This window comes from Sphaerodactylus townsendi, linkage group LG16 (assembly GCF_021028975.2).
Source record: "Sphaerodactylus townsendi isolate TG3544 linkage group LG16, MPM_Stown_v2.3, whole genome shotgun sequence".
In the NCBI taxonomy this organism is placed as follows: Eukaryota; Metazoa; Chordata; class Lepidosauria; order Squamata; family Sphaerodactylidae; genus Sphaerodactylus; species Sphaerodactylus townsendi.
In genome coordinates, this window is record NC_059440.1 from 16,604,576 (window position 1) to 16,626,162 (window position 21,587).

The 21,587-nt window shown below is 45.8% G+C and overlaps 1 protein-coding gene across 1 annotated transcript; it reads right to left on the bottom strand.

Moving 5' to 3' along the window:
* Positions 1-27: 27 nt before the first annotated feature.
* On the bottom strand, positions 28-21,037 carry UNC45B (unc-45 myosin chaperone B). Its single transcript, XM_048519369.1, has 20 exons — positions 20,675-21,037; positions 18,849-19,010; positions 18,623-18,659; positions 17,695-17,870; positions 17,048-17,137; positions 15,762-15,929; positions 14,840-15,008; positions 13,734-13,904; positions 12,093-12,264; positions 11,001-11,301; positions 9,358-9,452; positions 7,533-7,674; positions 7,271-7,411; positions 6,868-6,995; positions 5,591-5,657; positions 4,310-4,423; positions 4,084-4,199; positions 3,257-3,374; positions 2,966-3,121; positions 28-519 (listed from the first exon to the last, which is right to left on the bottom strand). The coding sequence occupies exons 2-20, from the start codon at positions 19,008-19,010 to the stop codon at positions 253-255; spliced, it is 2,790 nt and encodes a 929-aa protein (XP_048375326.1). The 5' UTR covers positions 20,675-21,037; the 3' UTR covers positions 28-252.
* Positions 21,038-21,587: the final 550 nt, after the last annotated feature.

Below are 21,587 nucleotides of genomic sequence, written 5' to 3' on the forward strand. Positions count from 1 at the left end.
ACTCATAAAACTTTGGAAATGCCACAATTTTCTTTTTGCTAAATCCATTTTTATTAAGTTATTTTTTTTTCAGCCCACACAATTGGTAGTTCTGCTGCTGGAATGCCTGTATGTGTTTTTTTTAATTGAAAAAAAAATTATTTGGTTTAACAATGTTAACAATGCAACGATTTTCTTATGGTGATTTCGGTATGTATTCAGCCTCTCCGCTCTCCTAGCCCTCATGGTTTTAGCGTTCTGCTTGTGGCTTCTTTATGGTTGAGATACGGGCTTGATCAATCCATAGTCCATGAACTTAACCAGGCAGTCACGGGCCACTTTGAGTACGTGCTGGCGGTTGGGGTTATCTTCCTGCTTGCCGATCACGGTCAGGATCTCCAGCATCTCGCTCTCCACCAACTTCTTGGCCAGCTCTTGGTCAGCGTGGATTAAGTTATAAACAATCACTAGCCCACGGTACTGGATGTCCATTTGGTCATGAAGGCAAAGTCTCTGAAGAATCTCTAGCCACTGGGTTGTCTGCAAGAGGAGAGAAAGGCATGAAAATTCTGTTCCATATCTTGTGCAAGCAATGGGCAGTGATGTGGCCTTTAAAACAATTACAGGACATAGAATTATAGGCCCCTTCCGCACACGCAAAATAATGCGTTTTCAAACCATTTTCACAACTGTTTGCAAGTGGATTTTGCTATTACGCGCAACTTCAAAGAGCCCTGAAAGCAGTTTGAAAGTGCATTATTCTGCATGTGCGGAATGAGCCATAGAGTTGGAAGAGACCCCAAGGGCCATCAAGTCCAACCTCCTGCAATGCAGGAACACACAATCAAACATGTGCATGTTTGGTTATCAGGGTTCTGGTCTCTACGGCTACATTTAAAAAGAGATAGCTACTTTGAAAGCGATTCTCTCCACCAAGGAAACCAGCAGGTAACTAACAGTTGTGTTGAATTGTGTCCATTACATAGCCAAGGTGGAGCAATTCTCCTCTTTAGCTGCAAAACAGCCACATACCTTCCTAGAGTTTCTGTCGCCTGCTACAAAGGATACAACTGGGCATTTTGGAGGTTGCTTGTTAACAAGCCTCGAGAATAAAGAACAGGTGCTTTGCAGTTACATATTTGCTGAATCGGCCCACATTCTGCCTTTTAGTGACGTTTCTGAGTTGTTGAACAGAATAAAACATCTGGCCGTATCTCCCCACCCCACCCCCAAGTCTGATATGCATACAGTTTTCCATTCTGCATTTTTTGGATAACCCACTGCATTTTTGTGAGGGGTGTGTGTGTGTGTAGCTAAGTGTGGCTTCCCATCCTTCCACAGTAATAGAAGAGTAGTTTTGCTTCAATACGGCGCCCAACTTCAAAGAGCCCTGAAAGCAGTTTGAAAGTGCATTATTCTGCATCTTGAGACCAAGGGCCATCAAGTCCAACCTCCTGCAATGCAGGAACACACAATCAAACATGTGCATGTTTGGTTATCAGGGTTCTGGTCTCTACGGCTACATTTAAAAAGAGATAGCTACTTTGAAAGCGATTCTCTCCACCAAGGAAACCAGCAGGTAACTAACAGTTGTGTTGAATTGTCCATTACCATAGCCAAGAGTGGAGCAATTCTCCTCTTTAGCTGCAAAACAGCCACATGCCTTCTAGAGTTTCTGTCACCCCTGCACCACAAGGATACAACTGAGCATTTGAAGGGATTTGCTTGTTAACAAGCCTCGAGAATAAAGAACAGGTGCTTTGCAGTTACATATTTGCTGAATCGGCCCACATTCTGCCTTTTAGTGACGTTTCTGAGTTGTTGAACAGAATAAAACATCTAGCCATCATCTCCCCACCCCACCCCCAAGTCTGATATGCATACAGTTTTCCATTCTGCATTTTTTGGATAACCCACTGCATTTTTGTGAGGGGTGTGTGTGTGTGTAGCTAAGTGTGGCTTCCCATCCTTCCACAGTAATAGAAGAGTAGTTTTTTATAACCCACTTTTCTCTAAACTTAAGAAGTCTCAAAGTGGTTCACAATCACATTCCCTTCCTCTCCCCACAACAAGCATCTTGTGAGGTAGGTGGGGCTGAGAGAGTTCTGAGAAAACTGTGACTGGCCCAGCAGGCTTCATGTGGTGGAGTGAGAAATTGAACCCAAGTCTCCAGATTAAAACCTGCCACTCTTAACCACTGGGTATCTAATGCTGGGTATCTAATGTGGCATCTAATATGCATCTATTGGGGATACATCAATGGAAAAATGGATGAAAAGAATACGTACAACTGTAGGCATAATGAGGCCTTCTCTAATATGACTATAAATCTTACAGTCAAATAAAACATGCTCCAATGACTCAATAATCCCTTCACCGTGCAAACGTAAACATTCTGCTAGATGTATTCTTTTGTATTTACCATAGAGGACTTCAGAGGGCAATATTATATATTAATATAATATAAGAGAGCCAGTGTGGTGTAGTGGTTAAGAGCAGGTGGATTCTAATCTGGAGAACTGGGCTTGATTCCCCACTCCTCCACCTGAGTGGCAGAGGCTTATCTGGTGGACCAGATGTGTTTCCGCACTCCTGCATTCCTGCTGGGTGACCTTGAGCTAGTCACAGTTCTTCAGAACTCTTTCAGCCCCACCTGCCTCACAAGGTGTCTGTTGTGAGGAGAGGAAGGGGAAGGAGCTTGCAAGCCACCTTGAGTCTCCTTACAGGAGAGAAAGGTGGCATATAAATCTAAACTCCTCCTCCTCCTCCTCTTCTTCTTCTTCCTCTTCTTCCTCTTCTTCTTCTTCTTCTTCTTCTTCTTCATGCAGTAGAAGTTCTTCTATAAAACTGGGGACTTGCGCACCTGGTTCTTTTAACTTCAGAGGCTTGGTGCCGAATCTTGGGCCTTCCATATGCAAAGCAGATGCTCTCCTACCAAGTTGCTGAACCACCCTATGTAGATGTTCATTGGCAGTGAGGCTCTTACCACTTGGGTCACCTTATGGCAGAGTTTCTTCTGTGAAGCAGTCAACATGGCCAGGGCTCCAGCCGCCGCATTCTGAACTTTGTCGTCGTCCTCCCCACACAACAAGACCATCAGCTTCAGCCGGTCATTTCCATCAGCTATGAATCTCTCTTGAACCTGAGGAAGACAACCATTTAAACACAAGTCACTGTAAACATAGAAAGAGGGAATTGGTGCAGAGGTTGGAGAAGGTGATCCAAGAATTTAAAGACCTTCTTCCACAAGAACAGCAAAAGATAGACAGTGCATTACCTCTTTGTTTACCACCAGGTTGCACATACACTCCGTCGCCGCCTGTCGGAGTTGGTCGTGGTTTTCAAACATGTAGTTTTCGATCTCTGGCATTGCTTTCTCTTTGATAATCTTTTGCCTGGGGGAGGAACACACAACTCCATTAGTGCTCCAGAAGGGGAATGCTGCTTTATGCTTGTTGCTTTGGGGGGGAAATGGACACCTTCTGTGCGTATGTGTATAGTGCATCAAATTTCAGCCGATTTATGGCAATCCCAGCAAGGGGCTTTCAAGGCCAGTGAGAAGCAGAGGTGGTTTGTCATTGAATTCCTGCACAGAGTCTTCCTTGGGGGGTCTCCCTTCCAAGTACTGACCCTGCATAGCTTGCAAGATCTGACATCATCAGGCTATACCAGGGGTTTGCAACCTGCGGCTCTCCAGACATTCATGGACTACAAATCCCATCAGCCCCTGCCACCATGGTCAATTGTATGGAGGGGCTTCTTGGTATGATCCAAAGTTCTACTGTTATGACAGCAATTGGCCATGCTGGCAGGGGCTGATGGGAATTTTGGTCCATGAACATCTGGAGAGCCACAGGTTGCAGACCCCTAGACTATACCATACAGACTTCCCTCCCTGGAAGCCATCTGTTGTAAAGGAATTCTGTACTGACACAGGAAAGCGAAAGAAACTAATCTAGCTACCTGTAAGCTAAACTGGAGAGAACAAAAGAGATCCCATCTTGGTCTTGCAACAGTAGAGGAAGAAGCCGGAAGAGAAGGCCTCAGAATTCCAAATGTGCCAGCAGGCTCAAAAGGTTTGGGGACCGGTGCTATAGAGCTCACCTGAGTTTGTCACTTCTTCCAGAAAAGTTGGTGAGACCACGCAGAGCCTCAAAGTTCTGTAACCCATCTCGCTCTGTGTTCAGTAAGCTGACCAGTGGCCGCACGACCTCGTACACCTGTAAGAGAGGGAGACATCTCAGCATCCCTGTCCAATGAAGGGCTGGACCCTGGTCCGTTCCAGATGTTCCTGAATCACAAAGTCTACAGGAAGCAAGAGTTCACTCACCCTCTCACCAGGGAATGCTATATCTGGATTGGATACGGCCGCGATCTTGGCAAGGGCATGCGATGCTCTTATTTTCCCAGCTTCTGTGCCTTCTAAAGCTAATGGTATCAAAGCCTGTTGATGAACATATACGAAAGAAAACTAAATCCCAGCATGTTCACGTTAGCCTCTCACAACCAAACCAAAGGATCACCTTCTAGCATTTCCCAGCTCTTGGGCAGCAAAACAAATCAGGAACCCAGTGGCATCTTGAAATACTAACTGTAATTATTTTAGCGTGTGTGTATGTGTGTGTAAAAGTTTAAACTGATAGATGAATTGGAGAGATAAAGGGGGATGAAAGGGGGATGAGAACCGATATTGGTTGATTCTAGAGCAGGGGTCTTCAAACTATGGCCCTCCAGATATTCATAGACTACAATTCCCATGAGTCCTACCACTTGGCCATGCTGGCAGGGGCTGATGGGAATTGTAGTCCATGAACATCTGGAGGGCCAAAATTTTGAAGACCCCTGTTCTAGAGGGTGCATGTCGGAGGGCTGTACTGGACTGACAGAAGATGACAGGATTTCAATGGACTGGGAGTGTCTAAATTGTAGTCAGAGAGAGTTAAAGCTCTGTGTGAGCATGGCAGACTGTGTTAGGACTTCTGAGTGAAAAGACCCAGGGTTGAAAGAATGAGTCAGTGTGTCAGAGGGTACACGGAGAAAGTTAGAGCCTCAATAAACTGTTAGACAAAACAAAGACAGTGTCTGAGAGAACTATGAGGAAGACGCTGTCAGAAAGTGTCAGAGTGAATTTATGTTGAGTGAAATCCTCAAAGTATTAGTTGCCTCCGTTTTATTTTACCTTGTAAATATTTTGCTTGAAACCTTGAAGTTACCTATCATCAGTTATAAATAAAATCTCACTTTGTTTAAGGAAACATTGGAATCCCACCCTCTTTTTCTTAGGATCATGTAAGCCATAACACTTTGCCTCATAAACTTGTACACACTACCAAAAGGAGATAAAGGGTTGGGTTTTTTTAAAAAAATTATATTCCTGGTGGCAGCTACCATATGGGGAAGAATTAGGAGAACAAATATTAGTTGGTACTTATTATGCATGTTTATTTATAAAGGAAAAAAAAGGTGTCATCACATTTGACGGCCGTGAAGGAAGGGTCGTCGCATTTGGTGGCAGCTGGGACAGCTCTTGAGGAGAGAAACCTATTTAGGCCATCGGACAAACATTTATTCCAGCATCTACAAAATAGGAAACAAATAAGATGGCAGTTACCTTTCCACCTCCTTGAGCCACAATGGTACCTCGGTCCTTGGCGTCATCACACAAAGCGAGGAAAACTCTGTCAAAAATATATATGCTTATTGTGATGTTATATGGTGCCTTCAATGTGCCTCCAGATTAGAATCCATTTGCTCTTAACCACTGCACCACGCTGGCTCTCCATCAATATGGCACCTCGTCCTGGGAGCTTTTCATGTGGGCTCCATTCACTGAGGAGCCACCTTTGCCGTCTGAGGGTGACTTTTTCTCTCACTGTCTTGCCTCCCCAGTGTTGGGGATCTGTAATTTGAGAAGTGGGGTTTGGGGAATGCTGGCAGGGTTCCTAAACTCTTGGTTACCCCAAGATCAATGGATGCAAACAACCAGAGATGCCTTAAGAAGCTGCCTTCCTTCATTCCTTTCCTAGAGGGTTTCTTTTTCCTAAACGTGTTGCATTTAAGGGATCTTAAAATGAAAGAGACAACGTGCAATCCTGATGCAATACTTTAAAGATAAGAGAAATGGGAAGGTCTCTGCTCTAAAGAAACGAGGAAACATTCTGGCAGCAGGGTGGGGTGTTACTTGGGAGTAAATTTACCCAGGTGAGAGAAAATTGGAAGAAAACTGTGTAAGTCAGCTTTATGCGTTCAGAGTACTGTCAGAAACTGGGGCCCCTTCTGCACAAGCAGAATAATACCCTTTCAATCCACTTTCACAATTGTTTCCAAGTGGATTTTGCTATTCCACACAGTAAAATCCTGCTGCAAAGTGCATTGAAAGTGGATTGAAAGTGCATTATTCTGCATGTGTGGAAGGGGCCATACTCTACCCTGAAATATCCTGGAATGCTGCAAATGTATGATGAGTTAGTCCTACAGCCCGCCTAGTTTAGTACTCCTGCGACAGCTGCCCAAAGTCTGTCTGAAAAAGGTCTTCCCCAAGACCATCTACCTCAGACCCTTTAATCGAAGATAATCAAAAATAACCTGGAAACTCCCCCCCCCATGTAAAAGACAGCAACGGCTTCTTTCCGCTTCTCTTTCCCCATGTTGATTCAGTGGGTGTACGCAAGACTGCGTTTTTCAAAGACTGAGGGGGAAATGCGTCCAGTTCTGGCTGTACAGTTTGTTTTGACAGCCATTATAATGAGATTTGAAGTCTTCTAAGAAACGTTCTTCCATGTTTACATCATGTATTGACATTGCCACTGGTAATAAAAACAAACACTCTGCTACACACACACCTGTCCCTGCTTTTAAAAACACACCCACCACTGTAGGCAAACTTACCGAGCTAAGAGCTCTTTGGTTTGGTCTGTCAAAATGGCGCTGTCTGCTTTCACCATGCAAACCAACGTGGAGGTGACTCCGGCTTTGATCAAACGCTTCACCCGCTTCTCAACAAAGTCTTTTTTGTCCTAGGTGAGAAAGAAAAAGGGGGTGGGGGAATTAGGTTCTGGCTCGCCCTCTGAGAGACCCCATAGGTGAGTTTGCCAGCACTTGGCAGGTGGGTGCACAGCGGACTGGGGAGGGGGCAGTGTTCTCCCTCAGCTGACTTCAACCTGACTCCATGGCTAGCGTCCCCAGCCCCTTCTCTGTTCTCTGTCTTGCCAGCTGATGCCCTCCCACCTCAGAGCCCCAGGACTACTGATCCTCCTGACTTTTTCCTAGCTAGACTGTGATTCCAGCTTACCTTCGGATGCTGCTCAGGCACGTGCTGTTTGGAAAATTTGGCCAGCTGCACCAGTTCTGGGATGACTTCCTTGACATCGTAGCTGTTGGTGCAGTTCACCAAGATGGAAGCCACGGAGTACAAAATGGTCTTGTCGCTTGTCTGCGGGGAGAAAAGGCGTGAGAGATTTGAAGTCACGGAAGGCAGCTTCTCAAGCATGGGTGGTGCTCAGCGTGCCTTGAGAGTGTTGCGCACGTGTGTGCAAATGTGGAAGCATCATTACCTTGGCGAGTTCAAACATGGCTTGCATGGCTGGCTCGTCTTCCACAAAATCGTCCTTGACGTCAGCATCCAGGGTCAGGTAGGCAAGCCCTTCCACGGCCCACTTCCGAGTACGGGCGTCTATGGTGGGGTTGCACAGCCACCTGAATGAACACAAGCAGGCTGTTGTTAACCCCTTCCTCTGCAGGCTGTGTATAATGGGCTGTTGAGTCGCAGCTGACTTACGGGTTCAAGGTGAAGGGCAAGAGATTCCACCTGAATATCATGAAAAACTTCCTGACAGTAAGGGCTGTTGGACAGTGGAATGCACTACCTCGGAGTGTGGTGGAGTCTCCTTTGGAGGTTTTTAAAGAGAGGCTGGATGGCCATCTGTCAGGGGTGCTTAGATTATGTGTTCCTGCATGACAGGAAGTTGGACTTGATGGCCCTTGGGGCCTCTTCCAACTCTATCATTCTATTACTCCAGCAAGGGGCTCTCAAGGCAACTGAGAAGTTTTCCCTTGCCTTCCTCTGTAGAGTCTTCCCTTGGTGGTCTTCCTTCTAAGTACCAGCCCTGCTTAGCTCCTGAGATCTGATGAGATACCATTCCACTGCCCATTCTCTGCTGCAGAGGCTGCTGCTGCGGCATTAAAAAAATTACTTGACCCAAGAATGGGGACTTTGCTCCAGGTTTGCATTCCTCTGGGGGTCCCTGTGGTCACCAAGCTTCCTGTTCCTTGTTTGGTTCTCCCAACATTATCTGCACCTTAGGAATTTTGGGTTTCCATCTAGAACAGTGTTTCCCAACCTTTTCGAGGTCAGGGTACCCTTGACTTCACTCTTCATATCTCACGGTACCCCTGCCGCCACCCTCCACCTTCCCTCCCATTGCCCCTGCTTGCCACACACCCCACCTTCCTCTCCCAGGGTGAAGGGAAGCACGGGGGGGGGGGGGTGGCTGCTGACCTTGTGGCAGGCCCTGCCCCATGGGCCAGCTCCATGTCCTTGCTGGCGCCGGTGGGAGACACCACAAAAATGAGGGGGGGCAGTAGTGTTGCTGTAGTACCCCTGGGACATGCTCACGGCACCCCAAGGTACCACGGAACCCTGGTTGAGAATGGCTGATCTAGAACCTACTCTGATGGGAAGGGAAGGGAGTACTTCTTCATCTGGGAGACCCAGTGTGGAGGAATGCTTTAGCCTGCTAGCCCGTTGTCATGATTTATGACATTTAGAAATATTGTTCTGTCTCACTTATGAGATTTTGCATCCATAATGGAACAGGGAAGAGTCATCATGTTTCAGATTCATTCTGGGGCACACAAAAGGGCTGATTTAGTCCTGCCTCGACCCTTTTGAGCTGACATGGGTCACTGGCATTTTGCCATCTCTCTGCTGCTTCTTGTACATCATCATAATCATAGAATCATAGAGCTGGAAGGGGTCATAAAGGCTATCTGGTCCAAACACTGGTTCAACGCAGAGTCAGCTTAAATCTTTAAATCAGCCGACATAGCTGGTACCTTGACTTGGATGGACCAGGCTAGCCTGATATTGACCAATCTCTGAAGCTAAGCAGGGCTAATCCTGGTTAGTACTCAGATGGGAGACCACTAACGAAGTTCAGGATTGCTGCATGGAGCTGCACCTCTATCAGTCTTTTGCCTTGAAATCCTACAGGGTTGCCATAAGCCACCTGTGACCTGAGGGCACTTTCTACCCCTACACAGACAGATGTGTCCCACACTAATCAGACATCTCACACTGGAGAAGATTACATTGTTGAAGATTCTGATGAAAGGGTGAGACAGTGTATCACAATAGGGTCTTCCAGACAAATTACTCACTTCCGACATTGTTTTGCTAGCTTTTCGGTAGATCCTTCGGCAAATTGGCGTAGGCCATAGTCAGTCCCTCCTGCGGAGCCCAGCTTGCAAAGGCCCTAGAATAAGATTTTTTAAAAAGCAGTGGGCTTTCATGAACAAGTGGTCTTTTTCACACGGAGTGAACATTTTCATTGGTTTGATTCTCTATTAAGCACACGTTTTGTCTTCTTCAGCAGTCACCCCAGACTCAGCTCAGAGAATCCCCACTGCTTCCAAAACCTGTTTACGTGTAATTTTTTTTTTCTCCCTTCACAGGAAAGCAAATGTGATCCCTGTAGGTTAGGGCTTTCCTTGAGTTTTCTCGCTCCTCCCTGTTGTCCTCTGCCCACACCACAGCTGTTCTTCCCACTCTTCATGTCACCATTTCAAAATGATCAGAAGGGCTTTAAAAAAAAAGTTAACACTGAAGATCTATCACTGGAATCAATTGTGAAATTGACATGAGATTGACGTGGTCTAGCAAAATAATGCTAGACCAAAGATGGCACCAAAAACAAACAAACAAAAAGGTGACATGCAACCTCCCCAAATATTTGTCGAATGGAAATAACAGGGAAATAGTGAGTAGGCAAAATGATGGATCAGCTTGGCTAGGGACACTGTGCAGGAGGTGAATCCCTGTGTAAAGAAAAAACTGTGGGGGAAAACCACTGCATACCAAGCAGCCACAGGTAAGCAGAGCATGCAGAAATGTGGCCCAGTGTGGCAGAGAAGTAGCTTTACCTGTGCTAAAAGTTAAGATTAATTTTATCTTGTGTTCAGCTAAATAAGAGCAGTTACAGAGTTGCCAATTTATACATTACAATTTAATCTTAATTTCCAAGCTGGTTGCAATTTTTTAAAAAAAAACAGGACCAGAAGCATATCTTGTGGCTATATAAAAAGCTAACCGAAGATAATCCATTCAAAGTGAGAGATACAACAGTGGCCGAAATGCATTAAAAACAGCCTTTTAATTTGATAGAGATAATCAGGATTGGGGGCAGGTAGTTGAGATAGCCAATTTTTGGTTTGCACCATTGAGAACTTCTTCAGTGAGGGATGTCGTAGTTTTGTTATTGATTGCTAGATGGAGTGAGTGACAACTGAAGGCTGTGGCAACCTATGGGAGTCAAATCAATTGTTTGCCCATTTCCTCGCCCCCTATCCCTTGTTCTGTGTTAGGTGCCACTCTAACAAACTCTGTGTTTTATAGTGGAGTGTTGTTACTGTATGCTGTTGTGATGCCTGGGCTCTGTTAGTGGGTTTTCAGTCAGGTCTGTGGAGAGGTGTATGGGAATGGCACTTTTGATGAGTCCATTTGGACTAAACTATTGATAAGACTCTGAATGGCTGCTGTATCTATCTGTCTTTTATGGACAATTGTTTTATTGTTTTATTGTATTTATTGTATTTTGGAATGCCAATAAAGGCTATCATGATAACTTCTTCTTAGCCAGACCTGAGCATGAATTTCACTCAGCAGGTGAAATTTTCATCAGATGACTTGCACTGGCTCATGGGATAGAGGTAGGCAGCCCATACTATCACCACAACAATCTTCACTTTGCTTAGTTTCATGCACACAAACCTCCCCCCTCAAACCTGATTGGTCTAGAACCTACCACCAGAGCTCGGATCTTGATCTTCTCGTTCGTGGTCTTCTTGTAGATTTCCTTCAGGAGGGAGATTCCATTGGTGATGATGAAGGTGGCCCGGCTCAGCTTGGTCGAGGCGTGGATGAGGGCTTCCACGGCCACCAGCTGGTCGATCTCTCTCTCAGAGCCACACAGGGCCACCATCATCTCCATTACACCCTTCATGCCCAGCAGCTGGTTCCCCAGGTCAAAAGGTCCTTGCAATACTCCCGACACCATCTGGATGGCTTGCAGAGTCTTGTCCATGTCCTTGGGGTCAATTTTGCTCCTAAAGCACAGAACATATTGAGAACTTTGTTGGGTGAAGCCAACACCCCGCCCCCCTGGTTTAGTGTGATGGAGATGATTTACAAGTGTCCTCACCAGCAGGAATGTAGGAGTGTGGAAACACATCTGGTTCACCAGATAAGCCTCCGCCACTCAGGTGGAGGAGTGGGGAATCAAATCCAGTTCTCCAGATTAGAAGAAGAGTTTGGATTTATCCCCACCTTTTTCTCCTGAGAGGAGACTCAAGGTGGCTTACAAGCTCCTTTCCCTTCCTCTCCCCACAACAGACACCTTGTGAGGTGGGTGGGGCTGAGAGAGTTCAGAGAGAACTGTGACTAGCCCAAGGTCACCCAGCAGAAATGTAGGAGTGCAGAAACACATCTGGTTCACCAGATAAGCCTCTGCCACTCAGGTGGAGGAGTGCGGAATCAAATCCGGTTCTCCAGATTAGAATCCACCTGCTCCACGCTTGCTCTCCATAATAAATATGAATATATACAAAAATATGAACTTGTTTCATATATGGACTTATCTGATTCTGTGTTGCCTCCTTTGAAGGGCGACAGCTCTCTACAGTCTTAGGCAGATAAATGTCTTTTAATTGGCCTTTTTTTCTTGGAGATGGCGGGGACTGAACTTGGAACCTTCTGCATGCCAAGTATATACTTTCCCGCTGAGCCACACCCCCTCCCATACTATATTTCTGTTTGGCCTTGGCTCCCAAGGTCAATTTTAAGCACCCCCTTTGCCCATCCTTGAAGATCCATGCAAGACCTCCAAAACTGGACTCACTGAATGTACTCTTCGCAGAGCACCCTGAAATTATCTCTCTCGGGATCGCACCGCAAGTCATCGTACAGTTTGTTCAGAAGGATAGAAGCCGTCAGCTGGGTGTTCTCTGTCAGCGGCAGGCAATTGGGCAAGTCTGGGATCTGGCCAGCAATTTTCAGGATCTTTTTTAGACCTGGAGAGGGAGGGATAAAGGGACACAGGACAAGCTCAAGCTAAAATGTAGAAGAAGAAGAAGAAGAAGAAGAAGAAGAAGAAGAAGAAGAAGAAGAAGAAGAAGAAGAAGAAGAAGAAGAAGAAGAAGAAGAAGAAGAAGAAGAAGAAGAAGAAGAAGAAGAAGAAGAGGAGGAGGAGGAGGAGGGAGGAGGAGGGAGGAGGAGGAGTTTGATTTATATCCCCCACTTTCTCTCCCATATAGGAGACTCAAAGGGAGCTTACATAATCTCCTTGCCCTTCCCCTCACAACAAACACCCTGTGAGGTGGGTGGGGCTGAGAGAGCTCCGAGAAGCTGTGACTAGCCCAAGGTCACCCAGCTGGCGTGTGTGGGAGTGTACAGGCTAATCTGAATTCCCCAGATAAGCCTCCACAGCTCAGGCGGCCGAGCTGGGAATCAAACCCGGTTCCTCCAGATTAGATACACGAACTCTTAACCTCCTACGCCACTGTCTTATACTCAGCCAGATGATTGGAATCAAACCCGGTTCCTCCAGATTAAATACACGAGCTCTTAACCGCCTACGCCACTGTTTTATACTGAGCCAGATGATTGGTCGCTCTAGCTCAGTGTAATCTGCGGCAACTGGCAGCCGATCTACAGGAAGGAATTTATCACACAACGTTCCCTGCAACCTGAGACCCTTTGACTGGAAATATCAAGGATTGAACCCAGCAACTTCTGCACGCAAAGAAGGAACTGTCCCACTCAGCCACGGTCATTGATCTGATGTCACCTGGAATATTGTGTACAGTTCTGGGTGCTGCAATTCAAGAAGGATACTGGCAAGTTGGAACGGGTCCAGAGGAGGGCAACCAAAATGGTAAAAGATCTGGAATCCATGCCCTACAAGGAGAGACTTAAGGAGGTGGGTATGTCTAGTTTGGTGAAGAGAAAGTTAAGAGGTGACACGATAGCCATGTTATGTTGGTGAGGGAGCAAGTTTGTTTTCTGCTGCTCCAGAGACTAGGACCAGGAGTAATGGGTTCAAGGTGAAGGAAAAGAGATTCCACCTAAACATCAGGAAGAACTTCCTGACAGTCAGGGCTGTTCAACAGTGGAATGCACTACCTTGGAGTGTGGTGGAGTCTCCTTCTTTGGAGGTTTTTGAAGAGAGGCTGGATGGCCATCTGTCAGGAGTGCTTTGATTATGTGTTCCTGCATTGCAGGGGGTTGGACTTGATGGCCCTTGGGGTCTCTTCCAACTCTATGATTCTATGAGAACCCTAGGCAGCCAGAAGGTAATCTCAACAAGTTTGGATCACCATGTTTGTGAACTGTACAACTGACATGTTTTTACATATCTTCCTGTTATACAAATAAGAGATGTGGGTATAGATATTTCAGAGATAGATGCTCTTTTTTGTTCTGTGGTTGCCCTCCTGTTGTCAAGTCTCAAGAGGAAGAGAGAACTTTAAGTTGTGCTTACCGTTGTCAATCACAAAAATGGTGCAGCTGTTGTCCGGGTTTCTCTGATCTTTCCTCGGCACGTTTTTATTGAGTAGGTTGAGAGCACGATCCCGGCCTTGCCCCGATACTTTCTTATTGGGAAGCATATCTAGAAGGCGCAGAGTGATCTGCTTCAAATCCTTCTTGGTGTCTGCACAGAAGATGACAGCGGTTCAGGGCAAAATAATTTCAGTAAAATGTATGTTGTGGGAAATATGAGCCAGTAGTTTTAAATCTGTTGGGACAACATGTATGATAATGAAGATGATCCCAGGTTTGCCCCCACCCCCCTGCATCTTTGGTGATCCAGAGGAAGCAAATATTCCTCTGGTGATATTCCTCACAAACATGGTGATCTAGAGGAAGCAAATATTGACAACTTTCTCTGCGTGAGAGATGTTGCCAATCAGGGTAGGCAGTACTGAACTAGATGTGCTAAATGTCCCACCTGGTATGAAGCATCTTCATATTTTTAAAATGTAAATACACTAGCTGGAGTTTTAAATGACCATCTGCCTGATCACCTAGGGTGAGCCAAGAATGGCCTCCAGGCAACCAGACATCAAAGTGACAGTCAAGATGGTTCTTTATTTCTCTCAGGATGAAAATGATTTCAATATCCACATCTCTGAAGTTGGCTAGTAAATATTTTTGTAGTGTGGTAACGCATGCATTGATTAGCACTTGTTATCTTAAATGGCATCTCCATATTTGACAGGAAGTTAAGAGATATGAAATTATTTTCTACCCCACATGATTCAAACTTGTGAGGAAGCCATTCCCCCTTTCCAAAGAATCTTGGGAACAGAGCGGTGGAAGTTGAGGAAACCTAACAGTTACCACCCAGCATCCATTTCCTGGTGGGAGCAGGAGAATCAGGCATCTCTCATTAGTGCTTTGATGGTGTGTTCCTGCATTGCAGGGGGTTGGACTTGATGGCCCTTGGGGTCTCTTCCAACTTTATGGTTTTATGATTCACGGTGGGTCTTCTGTCGGGGTTAGTTCCTGATCGTTCCAGAATTAATCCCTTTAAAGCAATTTTAGGGTCACCAGTCAGTTTGTCAGGCTGTTGCCAAGGATAATTACCCAACACCAGAGCATCTTCTTTCCCATGGTCTTCTTTCTTGCCCTCCCCAGTTAACGAGTCAATGATGGTCTGCAGAAGGTTGCAGACGGCCAGCGAGATCTCTTCGTGGTCTATGGACATCCACATGCAAAGGTTGTCGATTCCCAGGATGTGAAGGATTGCGGTGGCCTGTTCAAAGAAAAAATGCAGAATTGTCTGGGACTCAGCTAGGGTTGCCAACTCTGGGCTAGGAAATTCCTGGAGATTTCACAGGTAGAACCTGGAATGGGCAAGGTTTGGGAGAGAGGGAAGAACTTCAGCAGGGTATAACACCATAGACTTCTCCATCCAAAGCAGCCATTTTCTCCAGGGGAAGTGAGCTGTGCAATCAGGAGATCAGCTGTAATTCTGGGAGATCTCTAGGACCCACCTGGAGAATGGCAAGCCTAGTTTTTGCCCCATTTGCCATCTGTTTCTTGTGAGTGCACCATAACAAACTAGTACAGGGTCCTCAAATTTATTCAGCCTTTGGACATTAGGAAAATTTCGAGAACAGTTAGTGAATGACACAACAAAATGGCTGCCAAGTGGAGGCTGGGAGGGACCAATCTCAAAACAAAATGGCTGCCAAGGGGAGGCTGGAAAGGACCAATCACAACAGGTTGCAAGCCAGACCTCCTCCTCTGATGGAGGCAGTCATTTGGCACACGGTGAAGGATTCTAGCCTAGTGTTCTCCTTTATGTCAGAGATCTCATTGGGGTTCAATGTCATACAGCCCATCCTCCAAAGCAGCCATTTTCTCCAGTCCCCCTGAACTTGGTAATCTGTAGACAAGCAAAAATTCTGGGAGATTCCCAGACCCAACCTGGAAGCTGGCATCCCTACATTTGTAAGATACCACAAAGCACTGAAAGAGACCTTCTACCCCATGGCCCTCTTACCCGTGCCTTGTGTCCCGTGCACATCCCTGAAAGAGTCCTCACGGCTGCAAGGATCAGCTCTGGGTTCTTGGTTTCTATCAGCCTCACCAGCAAGGGCAGACCATTGTTCTGGAATATCCTCTCTGCCCCTGCTTCCTCCCGACCAAGAACGATGAGGTTGTTTGCTGCCTGATTTGGAACAAGAATGGTCTGGTTATTACTTAGCTCACTTCATGGCTTTGAAGTAGCTGATGAGCGTCACAGGTCAAATGGTGTCCATGTGAATGACTTAATGACGAACAACAATGGAAAAGAGAAACTGCAAAGAAGCTACATCTATGTTGTTTGGCTAGGACAGATCTTTCTTTCTTTCTTTCTTTCTTTCTTTCTTTCTTTCTTTCTTTCTTTCTTTCTTTCTTTCTTTCTTTCTTTCTTTCTTTCTTTCTTTCTTTCTTTCTTTCTTTCTTTCTTTCTTTCTTTCTTTCTTTCTTTCTTTCTCTCTTTCTCTCTTTCTTTCTCTCTCTCTCTCTTTCTTTCTCTCTCTCTCTCTCTCTCTCTCTCTCTTTCTTGCTCACATGCACACACACACGCACACGCACACGCACACGCACACAATGACTTGGGACAGACCCCAGTCTGCATTTCATCAGAGATGCTGTCCATGATTCTACTGCCTGGCTCTGTTACAAGGAAGTTGGTGCTTCATTTAAAAACACAGACACACACAGAGGTCCCTTCCGTACATGCAGAATAATGCCCTTTCAATCCACTTTCACAATTGTTTGCAAGTGGATTTTGCTGTTCCACACAGTAAAATCCAGCTGCAAAGTGCATTGAAAGTGGATTGAAAGGGCATTATTCTGCATGTGTGGAAGGGGCCACTCTCTCTCTCTCTCTCTCTCTCTCTCTCTCTCTCTCTCTAACCTCCCTGGGTTTTTTTCTGCTAAGAATATTTCAAGGAATGCAGCTTTTGTAGTAATTGGGGGTTAAAGATATAACCATCTTTCATTATTGGCTGGAACAAAACTCAATCCTAACCCATTTCCTTTCCTTTCCTTTTAGCTTTTTGGGCCAGCAATAAATCACCCATATTGTTATCCTGAAAACAGCCTTTTGGAGTTGCATTTATAGTTTAAAAATTTGTTTATAGAAAACTCTGCAAATTTGCTTATATATATTTGGGTAAATCGATGCTTCAGTTTGCTCCTTGCAACTTTCAAAACCATTTCTGGACCTGGGGAAATGGAACAGAACAGCTGTGCTCCTGAGAGGAGCTCCCTCCTAGACTCTTCTTTGAAAGTGCTCACCTTCTCTCGCTTCTCTTTCTCGCTGTTCTCATCCAGCAGGATCTCAAACATTTTCTGCACTCTGGCATCCGTAGAGAACTGGATCCGCAACTGCAGCAGGATACAGAAAGAGGAGAGGCCGTGCGTTAGACATGAGCGAGGCCAAAACTGTAGAAAAGTTTTAAAAATTCTATGCCAGCGACCAAAAACAATATCTAGCATTTAAAACTATTTACATTGCAGGAGCCACAAATGCCCAAGACTCAAAGAACAGCTGAGACAAACACCTTGGAATAGGATGAATTTGTCTTTGAACTTCATCCATGCTGTTATTTTGGGGACTTCCCCCCACAACCTCCAGTTCACTTTTTATTTTTATATAACTGCCAGCAGTGGAGTTAATCAGGCTAAACGATGTCTTCAAAAACCCATCAAGCGATATTGTGAGAAGAGTCTGCTGCTCATGTGGAGGAGTGGGGAATCAACCCCGGTTCTCCAGATTAGAGCCCACTGCTCTTAACCACTACACCACACTATGCTCTTGTTGCAGGTTGGCAACCCTATTTGAGAGGCATTGTGAGAGCTGTAACATGGGCCAAAGAGATCCAGCTTCTGGGCTGTAAACACTTCTTCTACCCCTCTACAACTCCTTGTTCCTGGGCACTTACCTTCTCCTGGATTTCAGCTCCCAAACGACGAAGGATCTCCTGAAAGTTTTTGTTCCGGGGTTCAATCGTGGCACACCTTTGGATGTCTTTGAAAGACTGATCTAGCTTTCCCACCTTCTCAAGAGCTTGACTGCGCCGATACAAGGCCTTGATGTCAGAAGGATCAATATCGATAGCTGGCGGGGAATAGCAGAGGGTGGCAAAATGGTCAGTTTGCAGTGCAAATCCTGGGCACTTAGATATTGCAGAATATTTAAGCTTTTCTCTTTCCCTCAACAAGCAGAATGGACAAATGGTCTCCTTTGCAAAAATCAGTCTTCTTTTTGGATTCTTGTCCTCTGGGATGCTTGGGCTGTGTTTCTGTCCAGCAAAACTGGCTGATGGGTTTTTTTAAAAAAATAACTAAATAAGCTTCTCGCAAAGATTTGAAGAGGAGGAGGAGGAGGAGGAGTTTGGATTTATAGCCCACTTTTCTCTCCTGTAAGGAGACTCGAAGTGGCTTACAAGCTTCCTCCCCCATAAGTCACCTTGTGAGGTAGGTGGGGCTGAGAGAGTTCTGAAGAACTGTGACTAGCCCAAGGTCACCCAGCAGGAATGCAGGAGTGCGGAAACACATCTGGTTCACCAAATAAGCCTGCCACTCAGATGGAGGAGTGGGGAATCAAACCCGGTTCTCCAGAACAGAATCTGAGTGACAAGCTGTAACTTTGCCTGCTGCCGTAGCCTAGCACTATAAAGAAATCTATTTCTTCGTAGGTTAATTGTGTTTAATTTGCTGCTTTAAGTATCAATCAGCATGGGCAGCTTTTGTGTAGTTGTTATCCTCTTTTTTGTGTGTGGGAACCTGTAGCTGGTCACCAACAGCAAGCAGCTGACAAAATTGCTTTTAGGTCAAATTCCACAAATCCAGAACCATTTTCGGACCTACCTCTAGATGCATCTGACGCAGCCTGGGCGAAGCTCTCCTGTGATATAGGGAAGTAGAAAGATCAGCATTAGCAATTTTGAAGTTTCAGGCTATCAGCCCTTGGGTTGAGCCTCAAAAGCTCCTACCCCGATAACCTATTTGTCTCTACGGGGTTACTGGATTATAAATACAAGTGTGGGTTTCTGTACCTGTTTGTGATCATTCCTTTCCCCTCTTGCAGCCTCACCTTTTTCAGAAAACACGCCGCTCGGTTTCGGTACAAGACAGCCTGAAGCGCCTTGTCTTTGGTGAGCTTCAGTGCTTTTGAGTAGCTTTTAATGGCGTTCTCGTAGTCGTTGTCTTGAAAATGTTTATTCCCTTTGTCCTTCAGCTGCACGGGGTCTTCCATCTAGGAAAAGGGGCTAACATGGTCAGTCTCGGAACAGGAGTGATTTCAAAGAACATCTTAGGGCTTTAAGGAAACTTCTGATACTCTGGCAGTTGGGCACGAATGCTTCACAAATGGAAGATGCTTCCTCCATTTGTGGTTTTGTCTGTCTTCTCTGTCGGTCCCTGTCATCTTCAGTTGAAGAGCAGCTCTCTCTATGCCTGAGATCCTGGATAGCAGCTGCCAGTCAGACCCCTTCCAAACATGCAGAATAATGCACTTTTAATCCACTTTCAATGCACTTTGCAGATGTGCAGAATAGCAAAGTGGATTGAAAGCGCATTATTCTGCATATGCAGAAGGGGCCCTAGAGAAAACAGAGCTAGTTTTGATGGATCAATAATCTTGGTGGACCAATCCTGCCCTGCTTCTTCTGATGTTGTTCAGTGGAGCAGCAAGAGGACACAGTGGGAGATAACTGGTGCTGTGCTACTATCATGATGACTCTTCTGGCACAAACCTGGAAGGCACATCACAATGTTGGTATGCCTCTCTAGTATTCACCTGTGAATCCTAGATTGTTGCGCCAAAGTGATGGTGTTCATGCTAAAAATAGGGACGCCGGGTTCCTGCTGGGGACAGAGGATCTCCTGCCCCTGGTGCCCATTGTCCACCACTGCTCTGGCAGCCCACAGGAAGAAAAAAAATGCTTAAAATGCCATTGGTGTGATTGTGTTATGCCACAACTCGGACGTCATGTTGCAGCATCAACACAATTGCAGTCACCCAGTCAGCTCTTCTCAAGGGAATGAGTTAAAACAGGCTATGGAGAACAACCCAGAATAAGCAGATACTGTGAGAATCATAGAGTTGGAAGAGACCCCAAGGACCATCAAGTCTAACCCCCTGCAATGTAGGAAGACATCCTGACAGATGACCATCCAGCCTCTGTTTAGAAACCTCCAAAGAAGGAGACTCCACTACACTCCAAGGTAGTGCATTCCACTGTCGAACAGCCCTGACAGAAAGTTCTTCCAAATGTTTGGGTGGAATCTCTTTTCCTTCACCTTGAACCAATTACTCCTGGTCCTAGTCTCTGGAGCCGCAGAAAACAAGCTTGCTCCCTCGCCAACATGATACCCCTTCAAATATCTACAAAGGATAGGTACAGTGGTGGGATTCAGCAGGTTCGCACCACTTCGGCAGAACCGGTTGTTAAAATGGTGCTTGTAAACAACCAGTTGTTAAATTATTTGAATCCCACCACTGGAACTGGTTGTTAAATTATTTGAATGCCACCCCACTGGATAGGTACTCATCCCCTACAAGCAAGCATTATTCAATCTCACATTACAGATTGGCGGAATAAACGAGACAAAAAGAATGAGATTTTGATACAGGCGACATTCGAACCAGGCTCTTCCCAGAGTTTGCTCTTAATCGCTACGCTGTGCAAACCCTCACACACCCTTTGCAAGTATTTCAGTCCCTCTCCATATTTGGGCAGCTTGAAAGGGCCTCTGGGATTTGTCACAGTCACCTGCCGTGATGGATGTGAAAAAAAAACTGCTACACATACTTCTGGCAATAATGCTTAACGTACAAACAAAACATTGTTGATTTCAATTCCATGCTTTTCTTATAAACCCCAATTCATGTTCCCGTCATGCCCAAATCTTCCTCACCTTCACTGGGTTCAGACAGCAGAGTTGTTCACTAGCCGGATGGGTCTTCCTTCGCTGAGTGCACAACACAGTCTCTGCTCCCTCGTAGTGCACTGATAAAATTTGCCCTCTGGGATGTGTATGTTTATATATAGCTCAATGAAGTGGCAGTGAGCCAAGGACCACGGCACAGGGATTGAGAACTTAGGGGTGAAGGTCTAATTCTTAGAGGGGATTCGTGCCATTAAATCAGGAATAATCCGCACATCTTAATAATTCCCTGAAATGAGCAAGTCAACTGCTGGGTCAGGATCTGGCAAGGCTGAATGGCTCGCTTTTAAATGGCAAATGTGCGAAGAGGCACCAAGGGCAGCCCACCCTGCTGAAATGCACCGACCCCTTCCCCTTCTATTTAAGGATCTGTCAGACATTTGAGACCACGCAACAAATGGCTTTGCTCTGGAAGGGGGGAATTCCAGCAGCAGCTGCCACAGTCGGTGGGTCTCCAGTTGCTTCTAGAACTTGCTCCCGTCCCAGATTCCATTGCAGCATTGTGATCTTGCTTAGGAAGGACAGTTTTTTAAATTTTTTGTTGCTGTCCTGTTACAGCTAAAGGTGACCCGTATGGTTTTCAAGGCAGCAGCAGCAGCAGCAGCAGCAGCAGCAGCAGCAGCAGCAGGAGGAGGAGGAGGAGGAGGAGTTTGAATTTACACCCCACCTTTCTTTCCTTTCCCAGACAAAACACAGGTGGTTTGCCATCGTCTGCCTTTGCAAAGTGACCCCGTACTTTTATTGGTGGTCTCCCATCCAAGTAGTGCTCTGGCCCAACCCTGCTTCACTTCCGACATTTGATAAGACTGGGTTATCCAGCTCGGGGCTATGACAACTTTGGTAATGCACATACTGTAATGACATTTTAACCAGGCATGACCCA

Coding starts and splice junctions, on each gene's coding strand:
- UNC45B (XM_048519369.1), bottom strand. CDS start 19,010: ATGGAAGACCCCGTGCAGCTGAAGGACAAAGGGAATAAACATTTTCAA. Junction 17,871..18,622: donor TGCGTCAGATGCATCTAGAG/GTAGGTCCGAAA, acceptor ATTCCCCGCCAG/CTATCGATATTGATCCTTCT. Junction 4,424..5,590: donor TGGCTCAAGGAGGTGGAAAG/GTAACTGCCATC, acceptor GTTCATCAACAG/GCTTTGATACCATTAGCTTT.